At 52.8% G+C, this 19,750-nt stretch overlaps 7 protein-coding genes across 7 annotated transcripts; 2 read left to right on the top strand and 5 right to left on the bottom strand.

The window, feature by feature from the left end:
• Positions 1–154: 154 nt before the first annotated feature.
• On the top strand, positions 155–2,872 carry BCR38DRAFT_123028 (uncharacterized protein). The gene is made up of 4 exons (XM_040853488.1): positions 155–416; positions 475–541; positions 596–1,329; positions 1,381–2,872. Exons 1-4 carry the CDS (start codon positions 405–407, stop codon positions 2,740–2,742), a joined length of 2,175 nt encoding a protein of 724 aa, XP_040709713.1. The 5' UTR covers positions 155–404; the 3' UTR covers positions 2,743–2,872.
• Positions 2,873–3,118: 246 nt separating this feature from the next.
• BCR38DRAFT_123085 (FAS1 domain-containing protein) lies at positions 3,119–4,589 on the bottom strand. Its single transcript, XM_040853489.1, has 4 exons — positions 4,540–4,589; positions 4,291–4,424; positions 3,599–4,231; positions 3,119–3,465 (listed from the first exon to the last, which is right to left on the bottom strand). Exons 2-4 carry the CDS (start codon positions 4,374–4,376, stop codon positions 3,234–3,236), a joined length of 951 nt encoding a protein of 316 aa, XP_040709712.1. The 5' UTR covers positions 4,377–4,424; positions 4,540–4,589; the 3' UTR covers positions 3,119–3,233.
• BCR38DRAFT_123098 (uncharacterized protein) lies at positions 4,431–5,500 on the bottom strand. Its single transcript, XM_040853490.1, has 2 exons — positions 4,526–5,500; positions 4,431–4,468 (listed from the first exon to the last, which is right to left on the bottom strand). Exon 1 carries the CDS (start codon positions 5,312–5,314, stop codon positions 4,688–4,690), a length of 627 nt encoding a protein of 208 aa, XP_040709711.1. The 5' UTR covers positions 5,315–5,500; the 3' UTR covers positions 4,431–4,468; positions 4,526–4,687.
• An 852-nt stretch (positions 5,501–6,352) lies between these two features.
• Positions 6,353–7,240, bottom strand: BCR38DRAFT_303385 (uncharacterized protein; the record flags this gene model as incomplete). The annotated part of the gene is made up of 1 exon (XM_040854580.1): positions 6,353–7,240. A coding segment is annotated over one exon (888 nt), but the record flags the coding sequence as incomplete, so codon positions are not given.
• A 2,448-nt stretch (positions 7,241–9,688) lies between these two features.
• On the top strand, positions 9,689–11,101 carry BCR38DRAFT_356574 (phosphoserine phosphatase serb; the record flags this gene model as incomplete). The annotated part of the gene is made up of 1 exon (XM_040857029.1): positions 9,689–11,101. The coding sequence occupies one exon, from the start codon at positions 9,689–9,691 to the stop codon at positions 11,099–11,101; it is 1,413 nt and encodes a 470-aa protein (XP_040709709.1).
• A 1,149-nt stretch (positions 11,102–12,250) lies between these two features.
• Positions 12,251–13,305, bottom strand: BCR38DRAFT_452061 (uncharacterized protein). Its single transcript, XM_040861502.1, has 4 exons — positions 13,114–13,305; positions 12,914–12,965; positions 12,657–12,841; positions 12,251–12,542 (listed from the first exon to the last, which is right to left on the bottom strand). Exons 1-4 carry the CDS (start codon positions 13,231–13,233, stop codon positions 12,498–12,500), a joined length of 402 nt encoding a protein of 133 aa, XP_040709708.1. The 5' UTR covers positions 13,234–13,305; the 3' UTR covers positions 12,251–12,497.
• Positions 13,306–15,479: 2,174 nt separating this feature from the next.
• Positions 15,480–18,135, bottom strand: BCR38DRAFT_356568 (Six-hairpin glycosidase-like protein; the record flags this gene model as incomplete). The annotated part of the gene is made up of 9 exons (XM_040857027.1): positions 15,480–15,586; positions 15,650–15,724; positions 15,796–16,204; positions 16,263–16,320; positions 16,378–16,532; positions 16,590–16,665; positions 16,734–17,777; positions 17,833–17,897; positions 17,953–18,135. 9 exons carry the CDS (start codon positions 18,133–18,135, stop codon positions 15,480–15,482), a joined length of 2,172 nt encoding a protein of 723 aa, XP_040709707.1.
• Positions 18,136–19,750: the final 1,615 nt, after the last annotated feature.

Here is a 19,750-nt window from a genome sequence, read left to right as displayed (position 1 = left end):
ACTAGTACATGAATTTTGAAGCTGGCTTTCTCGGCTTGTTTGGCTTTGGGGCATCACGTGAGAAGTGTCGGCTGAACCTCGGCTGCGGGGCTGCGACTTAGATCGGTCGCGACTTTGTTCATGCAGCACGAGTCGCGAACCTGGCTGGGATAGACTGACGACCTTGCGAAAGCTTACATGAGACAACAAAGTCAAGATCAATTGTTGCCATCAGCACCCTCGACCATTTCACCTGAGGCTTTGATGACATAGGTATTCTCTGGCTTACACATTCTCATTTGCTATTTATCTGGAAAATACCTAGCCTTGCGTGCGAGAGACTCAGCTTCGTTGGCTTAGTCGTAGTCTCGACTACGACGCGCAAACTGGTGCCTTGAATCTCATCTAACAGCACAGACTGCCCAATGGCGCCATATGTAGGGATGCATCGCAATCGTGTTGCTATAGTCCTATCTGACCTTGTGTTTGTTTCAGATCCGCCCAAACACGCAGACTCGGCGAGGCGCTCGAGGCGCATACGTGGAACATGACGACTTTGAAGGCATGCCATCAAGCCATTTCCTGCTGACCAAGCCTAGCTAACCATTCCTTCCAGGTCTGCCAGTTCGACAATGGCGGCAGGAGTGGGTGAGCGTGGTACCGCCTCCACCACCTGATACGACCCAGAAGAACGATGTATGGGCCATCGAGCTACCGCACGGCATGCCCAAGGATTCACAACTGTTGCCGACGCACACCCAGGAACTTCTCAGGGCAGCACGTTCGGGCAGACTATACAAGCGACCGGCGCCTGTGGAGGAAGAGGAGGCGGAAGCAGATGCCGCCCCCGAGAAACCAGAGAAGAAGGAGGAGGATCCCGCTACCAAAGGCTTCATGGTGAAAGTGTGGAAGCAGATCCCACGTAATGCTGAGGGGCCAACCATTTCACATCTGGCAAAGAGGAGAAAGACTACAGTGACCTTGTCGTCTGATCTTCCAGCTGGTCAGACGTCCGGACCGACAGTGACCAAGGCTACCGTGCGCCGCGTCGATGCGGCCGGAAATCCTTACACGCAAGAAGTCACGCTCACCGAGGGTCAACCTGTGGATGGGGAGATCATCTCGACCACCATCGTGCCGGCACCAAACGCGGCCGGTCATGGAGATGGGAGTTCTAGTGCGACTCCCGTGAAAAGGCGGCCGCCACCACCTAAGAGGAAACCTAAGGGGCCTGGTAGAGGGCGCAAGAAGAAGTTGCCGCTGCCCGAGAACGCCACGCACCCCGAACCATCGGCCTCTGGTGTTAGGGTATCCTTAAGTCTCGTGAAACCAGAGAGTACCAACGTTGATGTGAGCAACTTAAAGCACCCGCCATTATTACAGTTTCCTAACACAATACAGGGTATCAAACAGGATGGGGACAACGGAGATAACAAAAACCAGGATACTGAGATGGCCGATGGTGATGATAACGACGAGGGCGACGATGACGAGGGTGAGGATGGAGAAGACGGCAGCGATGATGATGAAGAAGGCGATGGTCCCGATAATGAGACTGGCACAGCCGCGGGCAGTGTGAAAGAGGACAGCGTCGACCAGGAGATGAAAGGTTCGCCATTCGTCGAGACACCTGAGACTTCTGTGCCGCCTGTGGCTCCTGCTGGAGATGCAATAGCCAAAGAGCCATCGTCACGCGCGAGAAGCCCATCGCCACAGCCAAGCAGCGCATCTCTCTCTGTCCCCTTCCCGATACAGCCTCCAGCGCATTTGACTTCGCCACGCTATGAAGGGAGCCCGCTGAAAAATGTCGTCATACCATCCCCGACTGATCCGTCGACGCCAAATATGTCCCCTATTCCGACTTCTTTCCCCACAACGACCTCGGCGATGACTGAGGATACCCCAGCGTTGGCACTTGAGTCGCTCCCAGAGCCTGCTGAACTGTTGGTGGGAGCACAACCCTCAGTCTTGGAAACCATGACCCAAGAAAATGCCATCCAGGAGACACAGCCTGCGGATGTTGAAATGACGAACTCGATCTCCATGCAAACGGACACGATAATGCAGGCGGAAGTTGTGTTGACTTCAGACGCCGAGCCAACGGCTGTCATAGTTGAAGAAGTTGTGGAAACCACCACAGTGCCATTAAACGATCAACAGCCGCCTGTTGACCCTCCGGCTCCTGTCGAAGAGGTTACAGATATCCCTGAGTCGCCGCCAACTGCGAACAAAGCAGAAGAGTCTTTGCCAGTCGCGGATGAATCGACCAACCCTGATCAATCCGCCACGGAACTATCATTCGCGTCAGCACCTGAAGCAGAAACCCCAATGGTCGAGACACAGGCCACAGAGTTGACCCAGGCAGTTGTTCCTGAGGAGCCCGTGGTTACAGAAGAACCAGCCGTTCTACCTGCATTGCACCCTCTAAAGATCAACGAAGCGGAGGCTCCAGCAACCCCCACCGTGGATGAGAATGAACCCGAAAGCCCCGACTTGTTAGGTGGATTGGAGGCGGCGTTGGATCAGCACAGCGAGCCAAACGACTTGTCTAACGGCAATGGCTCCCCCGGAGCTCCTCCTGTCAACGACATCCCTACACTGGAACCAATAATTAATCCCGCTCCTGCTCTTGCTCCTGATTCTGCTCCTACTTCTGCTCCTGCGACAGAAGCTAGTGTCTCAGCCGACGCTGGCCAGCAGGAAGCCAAGGTTATTGAAGACAAGGTCGAAGGATGGGAGGAGGCAGATGCTCGACAGGAATAGGCTCCTGATACTATGAGCTTACCAGCGAGAAAGCGGACATTTAGCGAGGCGTCTGGCAACCATATTAGTACCTTAAGATGCAAGAGGAAGAGGGCCAAATCCGAAGGGCATCAAGAGAAGACCGAGCAGTGTATCTTGCATACATACGCTAATTAGAAACAAAGTGTGGTATTCCCGAGGCTTTGCGACTACACCACGGACGGCGCTGAGACGCTGTATACAGACAGGAGGGAACGTTCGAGGATGACAAGATGATAGCATGGTCTATTACTGGGCTTCAGGAGTATTATATCTGGAATTACCACTACGTCGTCACCCTTTCTCACATTTTTATCATTACCATGTATTATCTTTTGTGTCTTGTATCTATGTGCGTCCCCTGAATGCTTCCCACAAGTGGTCGGCTAGGGTTCCATTAATTGAACATATCTCATTGAACCATTTTCTATCTCCTGCTCACAACGAACTCGTGCAGACTTCGTTCAGCCTGTCTACAGATTCGCAATCACAGCCGCTGCACCAGCAACGCCCATCAACGCCGCCGTTGGCAACGCCGCGTAACCTCCTCCTCCGACGTCCAGGGTGGCCGGGACTAGCGTTGTGGTGGGCGTGAGGCCCGACGTAAAGGGTGCTTGATTCTGGGAGCTGGCGCCGGCGAATACGGGGGATTGCGTCGCTTGGGCGGCTACGGGTTTGGCGGTTGTCGCGAGAGGGTTCATGACACTGTGTTGAGAGATTAGCCAGTTCGTCACTGGATCTTTGTCCTTTGTTTTGTTCTTGCCAAACAGCTTTCTCCATGTTTGTTTGAATATGACGCCAGCAGAGGGAAAGAGCCGGGGGGCAGGGGGTAACTTACTTGTCGATGACGTGAATAACCCCATTGCTGGTAATGATATCTCCATTCGTCACCCGGGCGCTATTCACAAACAACTTCCCCTCCTCGGACCTAACCGTCACCGTCCCACCCTGTAATGTCCGCAAGCTCACCGATCCCCCATTCCGCTCCGCCATATCCTTCAGATCTTTGCTGAATAACGCCCCACCATTTGTAACAGAAGAAGAAAGCACATGGTACTCCAAAACATTGCCCAAAAGCTCCCTACTCGCGCCCTGCACCACCGCGCCCACGGCCTCGAAGGCGCCGTTGGACGGCGCGAAAATAGTTACCCCCGCAGGCAGCGCGTCGACACCGCCGGCCATGTTGGTCTGGACGAGAGCGCCCGCTAGCGAGGTGAGCCCCGTGTCCAGGGCGGTGATGGAGGGTGGGGCGGGAGGGGTGAGCACCGTATTGAGGATGTGCATTATGCCGCCCGTGAAGGGGATGTCGAGTTGGGTTAGGGTGCTGGGTTGTTTGAAGCCTGAGAGCACGAGGGATTTGGTGAGTTGGAGAGTTTGGGCAGTGCCGCTGGTGTTTGGGTTGTTTGGAGTGGCAGTGAGGAGGGTAGAGGCGACGAGGGGGGTGGTTAAGAAAGTGCTGGATTGGAACATGCTATATGGGAGTTGTTTAGTAGTTGGATGTTCCGAGGTTGTTACGGGGAGTTTGCATACCCGTTCACCACGTGGTATTGCAAAAGCGCAGTCAGGGCTGTGGCGTTCTGGGACACCTGGGCTGCGCCGGGCATGGTTTGCATCATCCTGGTGAAGGCATCGTTGCTGGGCGCGAGGATGGTGATATTTGAAGCCTGGACAAGGGTTTTGGTTAGTTGGGGAACGGTGCTCAGGAGTGCTATTTGTCTTGTCAGCTACGGAATACTAAGAGAGAATAAGAAAAGGGAAGAAACACACTGTTCAGCGTGCCCAAGGTCGCCTGGTTGCTAGTCAGGATGGACGTCAGTGACTGGGCGGCCGTCGTGGCCGCCAGGAACGGGAACAGGCTCGAGAAATGCATCTTGATCGAAGAGTTTTCTGTAAGTCATGGGGTTTGGTGAGGCGGCACGATGGAGCCTCATGTAACAAGAGACAATAAGTGTGTTGGCCGGCTCATGACTAGTCCTATAAGATCGCCAAGATGGACCTGTATGCGGGTATCAGCGTCCCGACAAGAATGGAGAAACAAACAAAATTGGTTGTCTATGCTCGCCGTATCCAACTCGGCAGAATGGGCCCGAGGGAGCTTTGGTAGGAGCCACAGGGTTTTCAGCTTCAGTCGCTTGGCCTTTGTCCTCTGGATTCCTGGAGCCAATCGCAAAACGAAAGACATGATTGGAGCAGGGCATCCCCTGGGAAGATGGTTGAGAGACAGGGGTAACGAGATGAAGGGTATTGTCTCTCTTGGTGCCAACCACTGAAGAAAGGGCAACAGGAAGCACGTGTTTGAGCGAAGAAACCTATCGTAACATCGGACGACGTCGCCGCGGAACTGCGGACTCAAACCTTCCCGATATCCTCTTACATGTCTGACTCCGTGCGATCGGTTTCTGCTGCAACCTGGGATGGTACGAAGACTAGCATTGCTCGGTGGCACTGCTAACGCTTGGCCTGGAGAACCCGTTGAGGAAGCAAACGTGTAGCCTAAATAGGCGGCGGAGATGGGCACGGAAAGACAGCCGGGACAAGTCGTAGTCTGTGCCATCCATACATTGGATGCTCAAGTAGGAATTGTGTCATCTTTCCCTAATACCAAACGTGGACACCTCCCAAATGCAACGGGTATTTACGATGTTTCTCATCCAACCTGGTCGTTGCGAGTGCATCTTGACGCCATGGAGAGCACGTAAAGCGACGCTATGTTCGAAAGCCTGAACTGAGGAACGCCGTTCTTTGCGCACACATGGTCTTTGGCCAGGTTGCCTCATTGGAAAACGACGACTCCAATGGGCAGCGGAATTGGATTCAGCAGCCGAAGCCAGAAATGCTAATGTGTATGTTGTGGACTGTTATGTAGTTGGTCAATCTCTAGCCCCACGTTTAAGGAAAACCGCCAATCAAAATAAGAGATTGATGTATGTGTGTCGTGATTCCCCATCTTCCCCTCGTCGTTGGGGCTGCATCCAATTTTTGCGGCTCTCCAGCCTCTCCCCTCCCCAAGCGTCATTTCGACGACGTCGTCGAGACCATGCCTTCTAAAGCCTTCAGCAAACCCGAATGTCTGACCCGTACGAAGCGCATTGTTTCGCCGATGCTAGTCAGATATCTCGGCGATCCTGGTGTCTCGTTGCGGTCCGACTGTGTTACATCGTGTAGAGGCCATGGTACTTCATGTGTGGTATGTTTTCTCATAGATCGGGTATTGTGGTATTGCGACTAAATTCTATGTAAAGACACCTTCTTGTTGGTGTTGATGCTCGTCATCGCAAAATAAAGCCCGTCTGGGCTGTTGGGAATCACCTCCAACGCCTAGCTCCGCCACCTCATTAAAAAAACAAATAACCAAATCCGCTCTACACGCGTCCCAAGCCTGGAGACAGCGTCAACCTTGCAAATGCATCAACCCCCCGCGTTCTCGTGCATGCGCTTCGTAACAATAAAAAGGTCCTCCAGCCGATTCGAGAGAAACCACGGTCTATGCAGTCTCCACCGGCACCGCCGCCGCATTAACCTGCGCCTGCTCGACCTTGTTCAAGGCATCACATAACTGCAGCTGCTTTTCCTGCACCGCCTTCTCCTCGGCCTCCTTGCGCGCCATGTCCTCGAGGTATTGAGCGTACCGCGACTTCTTGTTGTGGATACCGCACTCCGTCTTCTCCTGACCCTTCCACCGGCCCGCGCGCTCGTCTTCGCCCTCGGCTACCGGGCTCGTCGAGTGCCAGTCGCCGACGGATTTGTATCCCCGGTCCAGCAGCACATTGTACGGCACGTCGTGTTCGGTGATGTACCGCTTGACTTGGCCGAAGGTCCAGTCCACCAGCGGGTTGATCTTGACGATCCCCGTTTCGTCGTCCACCTCGATGACGCCGATCTTGTCGCGCTGTCCGCCTTGGGACCAGCGGCGGCCCGTTAGGACGGCTGCGACGTTGAGGTCGTTGTACGACCGTTGTTGGGGCTCAACTTTGGCGATCCAGTCGTAGAGCTCGGATGCCGTGTCGTACAGCTTCTCGCCGTATCGCTCCTCAAATTCGGCTGCTGTGTTGGCGCCGTCTGGGCGGTACGTGTGGACCCGGATGTTGGGGTATTTGGCCTTGACCTTGGTGACCAGGTCATATGTCTCTTTGAAGTGGTACAAGGTGTCCAAGAAGATGAGGTCGATATCGGCAGACGCGGGGTCTTCCTGCTTGATCTTGGACAACATGTCGATGGTCACCAGGCCTGTGAGCCCAAAGGCGGTCGACTGGTACAGGTTGGGGAAGAGCAGCTTGACGAATCGGAGTCTCTCGACTGCCGGTAGTCTTTCTAACTGCTGGTTGAGGTGTCTGATATGTGCTGGGGTCAAGCTGACTAAGGGTAGGCCGCTGGTCGAGCTCGACGCCGACGATGTTGCCGATCCATATCCCGATTCCAACTCGACGTCACGGGGTACTTTGGAATCAACGACTGGCCGAACTCGCGCGAGAGGCGAGGACGGGTAGGAAGAACTCTGTGATTGAGGCTCCATGTTGAAAGAGGCAGGTGTGTATGTGAGTGGGGGGGGGTTTGCCAGCAGAGGCTGGACAGGGCTGCGAGGTAGGTTCCGTTTATGGCAGGCACGATGTGATTGTATGAGCTAAGATGACGACAGTCTGGCGTGGAGGGAAGGTTGAATAAGGAAGAAGTATAGTCTGGGGAAGGAGTTGTGAGACGAGAGGGAGACGTTCTGTTTTAAGAGGACGGCAGCGTTTCTAAGAGGGTCCGGCTCGGCGGCTGTGAGGTGACAGGGCGGGAATGATGGTGCTGCGTCTATGTAAGTGGACTTTACGTATGGGTGAATTAGTAATTGCGTGCTATGGTCGTCTTTCGGGTTTGGAATCACGCAAGACGGCAGGCAGGATTTTCTATATGTACTTGGGCTTGGACCGTTCCCTTTCGGACAGGATCCCCTCTCCGTCCATGGCCCTGCTAACAACATTGCAGCAGCAGGGCGGGCTCGGGCGAATTGTGCGATTCGCTCAGATGCCTGAAGAACACATTCTTTGAAATTGGGCGAGCGATCACGACATCCGCGCTAAATCATTCGTAAGGGGCTAGGCGGGACCACTTGATTGGACAATGGTCGGGGGCTGCCTTGAGTATCGAAGGTTCCCGCAAGGTACCGCAACTTTGTGTCAGTGACAGCACGGGCGCAGATCCGCTTGCGGGGCAGGTACCGGTACTCGCCCCTTCGATAGCTGTCAAAGTCCGCCCGTCCGCACCTTAATGGACGGAATGGGTACTCAGCTCTGTACCAGAGCCATCGCGCCTTGGGGGGACGTCACGGCGTTTTTGCCTCATGGCGATCCACTATGGCGATTTGGAGCAATCTATCACTCGACGTTGCAACTTCGGAAGTTTTACAGCAGGATTTTGAATGATGAGAACGGATGAGGGCAACGCGCAACTACGTTAAACATATGGCAGCTTGACTCGATGTTGGATGTCGAGACGTTCCCCGATGTCTCTGGGGCCAACAACCCACAGGTGCTATGGGTATGGGACCTGTGTGTTGACTTGTAGTAGACATGGGGGCTTGCGTGCTCTAGCTTCCTTCTGTTGTTGGAAACTCCGGATGCATCAAGTTGGGTTGGGTGTTAAAGCGAGACTTGACTTGATATTCGAGCCGCACCGACGAAGGCGCTTGGTGGGATTGAATCCAGCTCTACTCATGTGCTATACTCTACTCCTATAGTACAGAAACCGAGAGTCAATAGCCTCACGTACAAACATGCCGTGTCAATATCAAGCCCAAAGTCATGGTGATGTCGGGAGCCGTAAAGTCCAGACCGCCGCAACGCAGAAGCTTCATGCGTCAGAGCTACCAAATAGCATCTCTGCTCGGACTGGTCGAAGGCGGTACTTGCATCACATATTTGCCATGGGCGATGGCGTGATCAACTAGGCCTTGCTTGAAAATCAATTAATTTTTTTGCGTTGCGATGTCGTGATTTTATCGAAGCCGTCAGAAGTTTCCTGGTGTTGCCGCGGCCGAGAGCCAGGCTTTGCCGTCTGGGGCGGCTGGCCGATATCCACTTCAGCCGCTGCCGACATCCACCTCCCCCAGCCGGCTGCCGAATAACTAAGCACGTTTGCCACGCATGGCTCATGCGAGTAGACTGCTGACTGATGCGATGCTGACACAACACGTGTGTTGCAAATGGCGGGCAGAAGATCAGAAGATGTTGGTGGGTTCTTGGCGCTGTTTATTTGTCGTTTATTGCTTGATGCTATTCCCAAGCATTCTCCGCAATGCGTTAAGGTCAAGAGCGACTGCCTTCAACGGCCTGATTTTCACATTTTGCTCGCGCGCAAGCGACTCACACCATCGATTTTGACTGTATGATGCGATTCCATCCGTTTATGACTCCCGTAAAAGCCGTTTGGTACTTCCAGCTTGACATGTAATGTGTCAAGCTGTGTTTTGACCGTCGAAGTTGTCCGCAGTTCGTTATTCTGAACCGAATCTGGCAGGTGGAGCCGCAACACAACGAGCGACGGTTGGGTTAAGGTTATTTCCCTGAGATGCTGGGTGTTGGGCGCTAATCTCAAAACAGCCAGCCACCTGATGATCTCGAACCCGGTGCAAAAGATCCGCCAAAATTGGCGGGGCCGTATGGGCCGTAACCCGCTGTCGTCAGCCTCATATGATCGTGCAAGCAGAAGTTTTGTTGTTGTTGTCGGTTGGGTGGATTTCTGACGTCAACCGCATTATTGATTCTCAAGACCTTCTTTCGCCCCTCCTAGAACGCCTAAACTCGACAGCCTAGCTCATCAACCGTAGTCGCCCCAAACTTGCCGACTTGAGTCAAGCTACGGCAGAGCTTCCTACTAGTATACGACTCTAAAAGTCCTCCGCTTTTGAAGAACGGTCGCCGCCCAACTAAGAAAACCCGCAGCAGCCATGTCAGAATCTAACCCTGCTGCGCCAGGCCGTCCGCAGTTGTTGGGCGCTGTGAGGCGAAGTTCCTCCTATCTCCAGGAGCACCAGCAGTATCGCGCGCCTCACATCCCCGATGGGCATCTGGGTATAGACACCATCGTGGAGGATTTGCAAGGCGCACGTGTGTCGCCACCCAAGTCCTTCGGCCCCTTCAATGGCGTCCCCTCTAAGGACAACCCACCCCGCATCGTCGAGGGCGGTAGCTACGATTTCACCCACCCCAACTGCGCACCGCGAAAGGGCGAGAAAACCAACCGCTTGATCGCGACTTTGATATACAAGCCCCGGGCGCGGGCGTCCAACACCATCCCGTCGCCGCAGTTGACGGCCTCGGAATCCGACATCCCCGCCAACCTCGCCCCCACGACCGACATCAACAACTTTCCCCTTGAACCGCCCGCCGGCGAGCCCGAGCCGCTCGACCACCTGTACGGGTCCTACATCTCGCCGCTATGCATCACGTCGTTCCTGCACCTCATGTCCAATTTCCCCCTGCCCCGCGGCGAAACGGAAATGACGTCGTCGCACCGCTGCCTCGACAACCCTGACCACCCGCGCGTGGTGGAACTGTCGCTCTCTCCCGCTCCCGCCGCCGACTACCTGCCCCTAGCCGACCTGCGCAAGCACGAGCTCATCTACCGCTTCGAGCGGGAGTGGAACATCGACGTGGCCCTGCAGCCCGACACGCCCTGGCGACGATACCCGCGCCTCGTCGTCTTCGACATGGACAGCACTCTCATCACGCAGGAGGTCATTGATCTCATGGCTGCCACCATGACGGAGCCGGCCGATCTCGCCCACAACATCGCTACCATTACGCACCGCGCCATGCTGGGTGAGCTGGAATTCGATGCCGCTTTTCGCGAGCGCGTCGCCTTGCTCAAGGGTCTGCCTGCTAGTATCTTCGAGCAACTCCGCCCCGTGCTCGACATCACGCAGGGCGTGCCCCGACTCATCAAGGCTCTGAAGCGCCTCGGCGTCAAGACGGCTGTTCTGTCGGGCGGATTTCTGCCCCTGACTTCGTGGCTGGCCAGCGAGCTGGGCATTGACCACGCGTACGCGAACGAGGTCGAGGTTGACGAAGCGGGCAGGCTGACGGGAGAGGTCAAGGGCGTCATTGTGGGCAAGAATCGCAAGCGGGAACTTGTGCTCGAGATCGCAAAGAAGGAGGGCATTGCGCTCGAACAGGTCGTGGCTGTGGGCGATGGCGCGAATGATCTGTTGATGCTGGCCACGGCTGGGTTGGGCGTCGCGTGGAACGCGAAGCCGAGGGTCCAGATGGAGGCTAACACGAGGTTGAATGGCGAGTCATTGGACGATTTGATGTACTTGTTCGGGTTTACGAGCGAGGAAGTGGAGATGCTCACTTCGTGAGCTGTGGCTGTCCTTGGCCTATCTCGTGTGTGGTTGGTTGGTTCGTTGGTTGGTTGGTAGGTAGGTTTACGCAGATGCATGCATGTGCAGAGATCAGTCGGGTAGGTCCGGAGTATATAGTCCCCCGGTCCTTTGGACTACGGGGTGTGGATTGTGAGCCTAATGGGCAGTGGTACATAAGTAGATTCCCACTAGACGGGTCTAGACGTGGTGAAGGAGACAAATGAAATAATGAAATGCGATCGCGGGGCTTGAATCCGAGGGGCCTGTACCAGATAGGTGTAAACTACATGATCTCAAGGGACTGACTTTGCTTCTGTCCACACGGCTCGGGCGGGACTTCTTTGAAGCAAAGAAAGAAAGGACCACTCAGCAGCCCTGGTAGTTATGCTGCTCTGGCTGTTGCATGTCCCCGCGAAAGTGGCTGGCTCCGTCCCTGATGTGACGACCTTGCCCATCGGTATATGTTTATAAAGATTCCTTGCCGGATAACGTGAATGTACACCGAGCTGGCCATGACACCGAGCTGGCCACTTTCATGCGCCAACGCGACCGGCCAACTTAATGTTTGATTTTCTCAACAACCAATTATGGCAAAGTCATACAACGAAGCAGACTTAATGCTAGCCCTTCAAGCTCTCAAAAATGACCAAAAACTTAGTCTCCGACAAGCGGCAAAAACGTACCAAGTCCCCCGAAGCACCCTCCAAACGCGTAAAAACGGCGGCTCGCCCTCGTACGGGCCGAGTGCGCTGAGCTTCGAGAGGCAAATAAGATGCTAAGCCGGCGCCGGAGGACTAAAAAAAATGCAATTACGGGAAGGAGAATCACTTATTTTCCAAGAAGGACAGGACCTACGGGACTCTAGGGAGTTGGCAACGCAGATACAGCAAGAAGAGCGCCGAAATGGTGGTCGCGCAAAGCGTGTTGAAACGCGCCCGAGGCGCTGTGGTATTTGCAACGGGACTGGACATAACGCGCGAACTTGTAAGATCGCATTGCCATCTTCTGGAGAGGAAGATTCAGAGTATTTTCAATTGATTTACGGCGTTGTGGTTTTACTATCGTAAAATTTCTATGCGAGGTTATGTAAGGGTAGCCAGCTCGGTGTCATGGCCAGCTCGGTGTACATTCACGTTAATGCACACTGGGACGACATGGAGTGGGATAATCCGGATACACAGGTGCGCTGTTTGAGCGGCTTGGACGTCGAGTGCTCCTCTTCATAATCGTTAATTTATATGGGGCGATGGATGTAATGCTCATTTCTGATTTCGGATTATGTACAAAGGGGCGGGGACTGGTGATATTCTGGATGCTCTAATCGCCTGGAATTCCACTACACTTCCTCGCCGTTTCTATTCATATCCATGCCTCCACTCCAAGTAGCCAACGTCTAGTAGCCATCCTTACCCCATTTGTTATACTTGTCGTGCAGGTGCTATGAATCTAGGTCAGCATCATCTTCGTCCTCAAAAGCCAAACTTCAACGACACTGCCAGCTCCTCGGAAGCGGCGATTGGTCTCTCGGTAATCCCCAAGTAGTAGCACATACCTTGGGCAGGTTGACGTCGGGAATGACAACGACGTTCACGGCGCTGGGGGCGTCCTTGGGGGCCTGAGAGGTGTCGCCGCCCGGGTGGTATCGGTACTTGCCCTCGGCGGAACCGGTCTCCCAGGGCATGCCCTGGCTGGCCATGCCAACCTCCTGCTCGGATGTGGACTTGGTGGGCGTGCGGCCTGCAGTCGGGGAATAACGTGTAAGCGATGGTTCTTTTCTCGCTTAGTTCTGGAGTCAAGGGGGAAGCATACCGAAGTAGAGACCAGCCCCGGCAAAGGTAAGAGCCATGACGCCTCCGAGGATCTGTTGGTCAAGTGGTCAGCATTGCCGCACATTGATCAGGTTATTGCTCCTGCTGCTCCTGCCCCTCCGTCTGCTCTTTCGTTTTGCCACTCACGATCCCAGTATATTGAAATCAGAGACAGAAGCTCGGTAACGGGATATGACGCACCATAAGCTCGGGGTTGCGCTTTGTCTCCTCCTTGAGCGCAGCGTCAGCCTGGGCGAATCGGCGGCCGGTCGTCGAGAAAGCCCGGGTCTGGAGAGCGCGGCGTGCGATGAAGGAAGCCATGGGGGGCGCGTTTTCTGTTGTGGATGTTGTCGTGGGGTGGATGGTCGTCTCGGCGTTGAAGGTCGGTTCGGCTGAAAATGGATTCAAGATTCGTCGTATGATGCTCGGCTCCTTGGCCGAAGCTTTGCTGAGTCTAGGTTAGAGCTGATTGGTCAATTCCTCAAGATCACGTGATGACGGGAAGTGTGCGAGCACGTGGTCTGTGCTAGCTGGGCTGCAGAAGCGACGCAATCTAGACGACATATCTCCATCTTAGCTCGAACTTGATCGCAACAGCTCCAGGACTCTAAATCGCGTAATTTTGTTACATTATTCCGTGTGACCCCTACTCCCATCTCATTTTTCATCCTAGCGTGGAATTCAAGCTCACGTTGTGCCAGCTGAGGTAATAAAGGCTAAGGACCAAATGCCATTTGAACCTGTATTTTTTCTCAACTGGCTCATGGCGTGTTCGAAATCCCCGGCTGCTATCAAGTGCCGACCGTTAGGAAAGCAACACTTCGTATTTGCCAAATCTCGATGATGCCGAACGCCGTGAAGTGTCGCAACACAATCCGGATGCTCGTACTAAAGATGCTCAGTTGCTGGGGCAGCCAAGGTCTTATTGCCATCAGGCCATATCGCGTTTGTCACATGAATGCTGTCTGGAATAGAGAGCTCCTACTTCTTGAGGAACTACTTGGCATCTTCGGCATGTTTATGCTTATGAGGACTGAGTTACTCTCGTATCGAAATGTGTCCTATGGCTCTTTGGGATGTCTTGCGCTGGCTGTCGAGATTGGATTTAAGTGTGTCCCTGATGACTCAACCGTCTGCACCACAATATTCTTGTTTTCTTCCGTTGACAGTTTATATGCCACCTGTCGCGACGTAGCTTCGTTACTGACCAGCTCCAAAACACTGACTCCGTTTCAGTTGCCATTACACCCAAGTACACGCGAACCTCGTTGACTCCCAGGTTGGTAATACCAGGCCACCTTGAAAGGTACACGCATCCCAACCGACTTGATTACATTTTTAGCGAAGATTGGCGACCTTGTACCGATTTCTACTAATGGCCAGATGCAAAAATAGATGGCTTGCATAAACCAGTGCATCGGAGAGATCAGTCGAGCGGTCTTGTTCCGCCATCTCGTCCACTTCTAGTTGTTCCCCTGAAGATGTGTAAGAAGACCGAATCACAAGCAACGACTCAGTCTTCAATTTGCAGAGCCGCCACTGAATCAAGTAGATATTATCGTTTATCTACCCTCTATCTTCCCTTAGATCTTATTACTTGGCAAACTCAAATGTGCTGACGGTCTTAGTAGTGTAAGGGTCAAGGGTAATGTACCGGTCATAGACCATGACAAGTAGTAGAGTAAAGCAACTCTTATCCCTCGCGGGCCTCGCGAATGCGCACAGTGTCGCCATCGTCTATATTACTAGCGCTAGGCAATTTTCTCTTGGTCATGTCGAAATTTGCCATTTTGTCTGGTCCCGATCGTGCCGAAAAATCATCTCGTCACGCGGGTTGACGCGATATACCCGGTGCCGAGTATGCGGGTCGCGACCGCCGACAAGTGGGTCAGGAAATCGCATTGCCCAAATTGGGTAATCTCTCTTTCGTCCGCTCGCAGCTCATTCGTGGCTTTGCCTATGCGAAGGGAGACAAAGGATGCATAGCCTTCACCGGAGACACCGTAGGATTTTCGAGGAGTCAAACGAGTTTGATTCTAGTTCAGAATCGTATACTGGTTGCTAGACATAATTGGATTTGCATACGAACAAAATACTAACGAAAGTTATGTCAGACCTTATAACTACCAAAAATACCTCATTCTACAGCGAGTGGGTCCCTCGTCTTTTGACGGTCAATTTGGTCCAACAAGTTACCCGATATAACTAGTACTTTTGCACACATTCCGATAGCGACAATCGGGTGAGTGCTTCAATAATAGTAGAGAGCCTTCGGAAATATATGTGGGGTTGGTGGCTGAAGTTTACGTAGTGATCCGATTTAGATGCTAGAAACTCACTGCGAGCATTGCCACTCCCTTAGTACAGGAAATCCAGCAATTGCGGTCTGTTTCATGCTTACTGAAGTCTTGCAACGGTAAATTATCATACACATTTCACTGCGTAGTGCCTCACAATGGAGAGAAACCCCTTCCCTCAAGGCTAATACAGTGCCCCGAAGAAAAAGTGGTTGCGTTGGAATCTAATAAATCGATACGTACGTTGCAAACCCGGGTAAGTATTAACAATTACAACGCCTTGAGCAATCCTTCGTGCTTAACAACCCATCCCCCATCTTTCGGGAACCCTGGTGCGTCGCCATAAGAACCTTTCCATCCGGCAGCCATATAGGCGACTACCAGGGCTCACGTTAGAGACACACAACAACATAGCCCTACGGCCAACACAGAATACTCACCTGCGTAGAGAAACCCAGCATTGCCGGGCATAAAAGGAGGCGGAGTCCCCCCATCCCCTCCGCGAATAGCAAAACCTATTACAATCTCCATCAGCAACTTGTTACAGATCCCTCCCTCGTCACCCCCTAACGTACAAGCAACTTACCAGCATCATCAAAAATCCAATAATCATACGCCGTCAAATGATAAATCGCTCTCTCCGGCCTCCCAACCCTCGCCGCATTAATCGCGAGCACCGGTCGTCCCCACCCCCTTATATCCTCATCTCTCCAAGCCTCCCATACCTGATCCGCTGTCCTCAACTCAATTTCGGGGTCAACGGCAGGCGTGTCGGGCAGCATCCCCTGCAGCATGATCAAACTGCGCGGGTCGCTGTTGAGCGCCGTGTCGTTCCACCACGAGGCGTTGAGGCCTTCGTAGACAGTGTACAGACCGTCGATTTGCGGGGGAGGGGACAGGAGCTCGGAGACGGTTGTCCATTTTGAAGGGACGGGACGGTCGAGCTTTTGGAGCCATAAGCGGGCGACGTCGAGGCCGTAGCGCCAGTAGGCGATCTGGATTGGATGTTAGGCTGCTGCACAGTCATCTGTTTTGGGGGTTTGACTCCCTCACCTCATAGGCTAAGTTGAGCGTTTCAGCTGGAGGTGTGTTTTCCGTCACGCCGTATGCTCTATGGCAATTTGTGAGTCGCCGCAGGAGAAACGGATAAATGGGGCGGAATACTTACGGTGGCCCGAGATCATAATATCCCGATGACGCATTATACCAGGCGTAAGAGGCCATGTAATTGGCGCTTTCTGTGAGAACGGTTTCCCAACGTTCCAGTGTTTTCTGTGTCGGCGAGGCCTGATAGGCCAGCATGGCCAGATACATCGGATGGGGCTGGTGATAAATTGGTCACGCCAATAATCAAATAGGGCCCGGTGATAGGGAGCTTACCTGCTGCCATATGAGCAAACCATTGACACCACCTGGAGAGCTCCGACCCGTGATGGTCTCCGTCATCTTCGGCCACCTGGATACAAATCAATGTCAGTCTCGACTCTTACTTTACCATCAAAGGCCTAAAGAACCACTACTCACCTGGCTCCCTCCCAGCCCATACTCTTAGCCCTGGCTAGTGAAGTAGGCAAAAGCGCCTCATAAACTGCCGGAAAGACATCATCAAATATCTCCTGATGCCCCCAAGTCGACCAATGCGCATTATGCCACACCACCATCTCCATGTGAAACTTGCCATACCATCCGTTATTCATGAGACCGCTCTCCTGCGGTGACTGGCCCTTTGCTGCGCTGTTGACGCGCACGTGGTACTGCGACAAGACGATACGGCGCTGGAGCTCGGTGGCATTGGGGTTAGATGATGAAGTTAGATCGACGAATCCGCCTTCGCTCCAATACCCGTTCCAATCTCTTGAGTTGCGGTCTTTGATGGTGGATGGTAAGTCGGGCTTACGCTTGTCTGGCGAGAAGTGGGCCGTGAATAATACGTAGGAGGGCTTGGGGCGGGACGAGGACGCCGAGGCGAGGGTATAGCGGTGGGCTGTGATGGCGGAGGAGTTTTGCGGTTCATTCCTTGTTAGCAGGAGTGGTGACTTCGAGGGCCAGCGCAGGTTGGCGAAGTATCTCGTCTCTTGCATTTCGTGGTAGATGTGTGTTAGCCCATCTTGCTCGCTGCTGTCCACAACTCTTGTGGTATGGTTCAGAGGGAAGTCGTACACCCCAGCGAAGACCTCGTACTTGTATTTCGTGCTGTGCATGGGTGGATAGGGGAAATCAAGCTCGACTTTCAGATCACCAGAGGAAATGAGATTGGAGTTGATCTCAAAAGCTACTGCATCCGATTCGAAGTCAGCCTGGGTCACGACCTTAACTTCCTCGCCGTCTACTTTGAAAGCCGAAGTGATGAAACCGTTCCAAAGATCGAGCTCTTGTCTCGGTTCTGTGATTTGTGTTGCGACCAGAGTAACGCCTTTGTACGAGAGGCCAATGCGACCCAAGTTGACCCGGTTGGGGTTGCCAATGAGCCATTGCGAGACTTCGGGAAGGTCAGGATCAGGCAAATCGTACGACACGTTTCTACCATGCGTCAACGTGGGCACCCCGGTGTAATCGCTGACTGCTTCTCTGTTCGGCTTTTAGCGAAGTTATGTAAACAGCAAGAGATGATAGAATTACGCACCCGTTGGTTGGTAAAGAGTCATTATGCCAGGCCCAGCTCGATAATGTGTTGAATGGGAGGAAGGTCTGGATGTTTATTATTATTTCGCTTCGTGGGATTATGGGTAACACTTCGTTTCACCTGCATGCCTGTATTGTCGACATTGAAGGCAAAGTTCCCATTCCCCACTTGTAGAGGCGTAGTTTCATTGTGGATGAGAGTCGTACGAATCACGTTGTATTTGGAGACTATACGTTGCCTGTCAATATGTCCCGAGGCAGACATCAACAATAGGAATACCCAAATAAGTATCTTGATAGTCATCATGAATTCAGCCACTATCAAAGGTTGGGCCTGAAATCAAAAGCTGCATGAAGGCCCACAGATAGCACTCAATATATGTGCTAACACACCTCTTTCTACCAGTTGTCGTCGCCGCCAAGCCCATATTGGTCACAGCGAGTCCGGGTAGTCCGGGGTAACTCACCCCGAATGTTTCCCCAGACCCCCTCCTCGCTTACTGTCGATCACCTTACAACAGGTCGGCAAGCCACCTTTCTCGCATGTAATTTCTCCGTATAATTTACCCAAACAACCTTTGAAATTCCAATAAATAAGGTAGTGTACCCAGTCTGGCGGCTCACGCCTGCCGCATGATGTAACTCGACAAAAGGGCAGAACAGGGTTCGAACGTCACTGTTAATCCCTGGTGGCTTGGTATCTCATCCTGAAAGGGACTATTATAGGAAACCATCATCGCAGGATCAGGCTTTCCTGCACCGCTGTCATGGACCTTCCGGGCCTTCCAGGAAGTTATCATCAGAATCCATCATACGAGCCCCCATATGTGAGATTGTCAGATCAGTGGACTAGAACAACATGCCACGCCCTGTCGAATATAGAGTCAGTATATGTCACCGGGATACGCAATTGCTCGCTGGTCGATGTTTTCCCGCAAAACAGCTGTGCGTTAGTCTCTAGTGCTCAGGTTTTTCCAACTTAGAAGCGAGTGGAAGACCTGAAATCAATAAAGAGTACAATGTACAACCATGGTGAAGGAAGTCTTTCATCTCAATCAGCACGTAGCCTCGTGTAGCTTGGCCCATGCCTAGATATGTTCACGATTGTTCCCAAATATATTTCAATGAGGTTGAGTATCTCAAAGTCAAAAGCAGCCATGCCAGGTCTAACAGCACAAATAAAAGAGCATAGTGCATGTCAATTCGTAGTGTATTTGTTTTATTGTGGCTTCTGGCCACATAGCCCCAAACTATCCTTTCCCTCAGCATAGCCACCTACAGAAAGTAATAGCTACCATTGTCAACTCTATAATAATAAGACTCAGGAGCGTATTGGAATTGCCTTTCTTTGGGGTCGGGCAGGTCACTTCAAACGATGCAGTTGTGTTCGATATGGACGTAAATTCGGAGTATAGAATTATGAGATTATGTTTTATTTCTTGACTGGTTAAGAGGTATTAGTAGCCTCCACTGCCCCGACTTCTCTCAAGTAGTGTTCATAAACTACGCTGTGCATTAGGCCATCCGTCTGCATAATGCAGCCGAAGAAACTAGAACGAGAATATTGGCATGGCATAGTCTTGTCGTGAGGTGTGTGCTCCATATTCGAGGATGATTCGGACGAGAGCATATGACAAATTTTCACACGGGGGCGCTATCATTTGCCAACGTAGCTCAAAATAATACCGACGACGCACCCACCCTTCTCTGCATTATGTGGACATCCTTGGAACTCTTCTATACAAGCATCGGAACCACTTCGAAGCAAGCTCCTGCGGGGCTTTCCATTGTTCCAAGCTGCGTGTTCGTTTCATCTCTTGTTTGGATGCAAAGGTAATTACTTACTTAACATCTTTAGTTTCAGCTTCGCCCACACCTTCAATCCAGCCAATCCGACCCAAAAGCGAAATGGAGCTTCC

This window comes from Pseudomassariella vexata, assembly GCF_002105095.1.
Source record: "Pseudomassariella vexata strain CBS 129021 chromosome Unknown BCR38scaffold_26, whole genome shotgun sequence".
NCBI lineage: Eukaryota > Fungi > Ascomycota > Sordariomycetes > Amphisphaeriales > Pseudomassariaceae > Pseudomassariella > Pseudomassariella vexata.
Note: the sequence above shows the minus strand (reverse complement) of the source record. Positions and strands in the feature narration are given on the sequence as shown.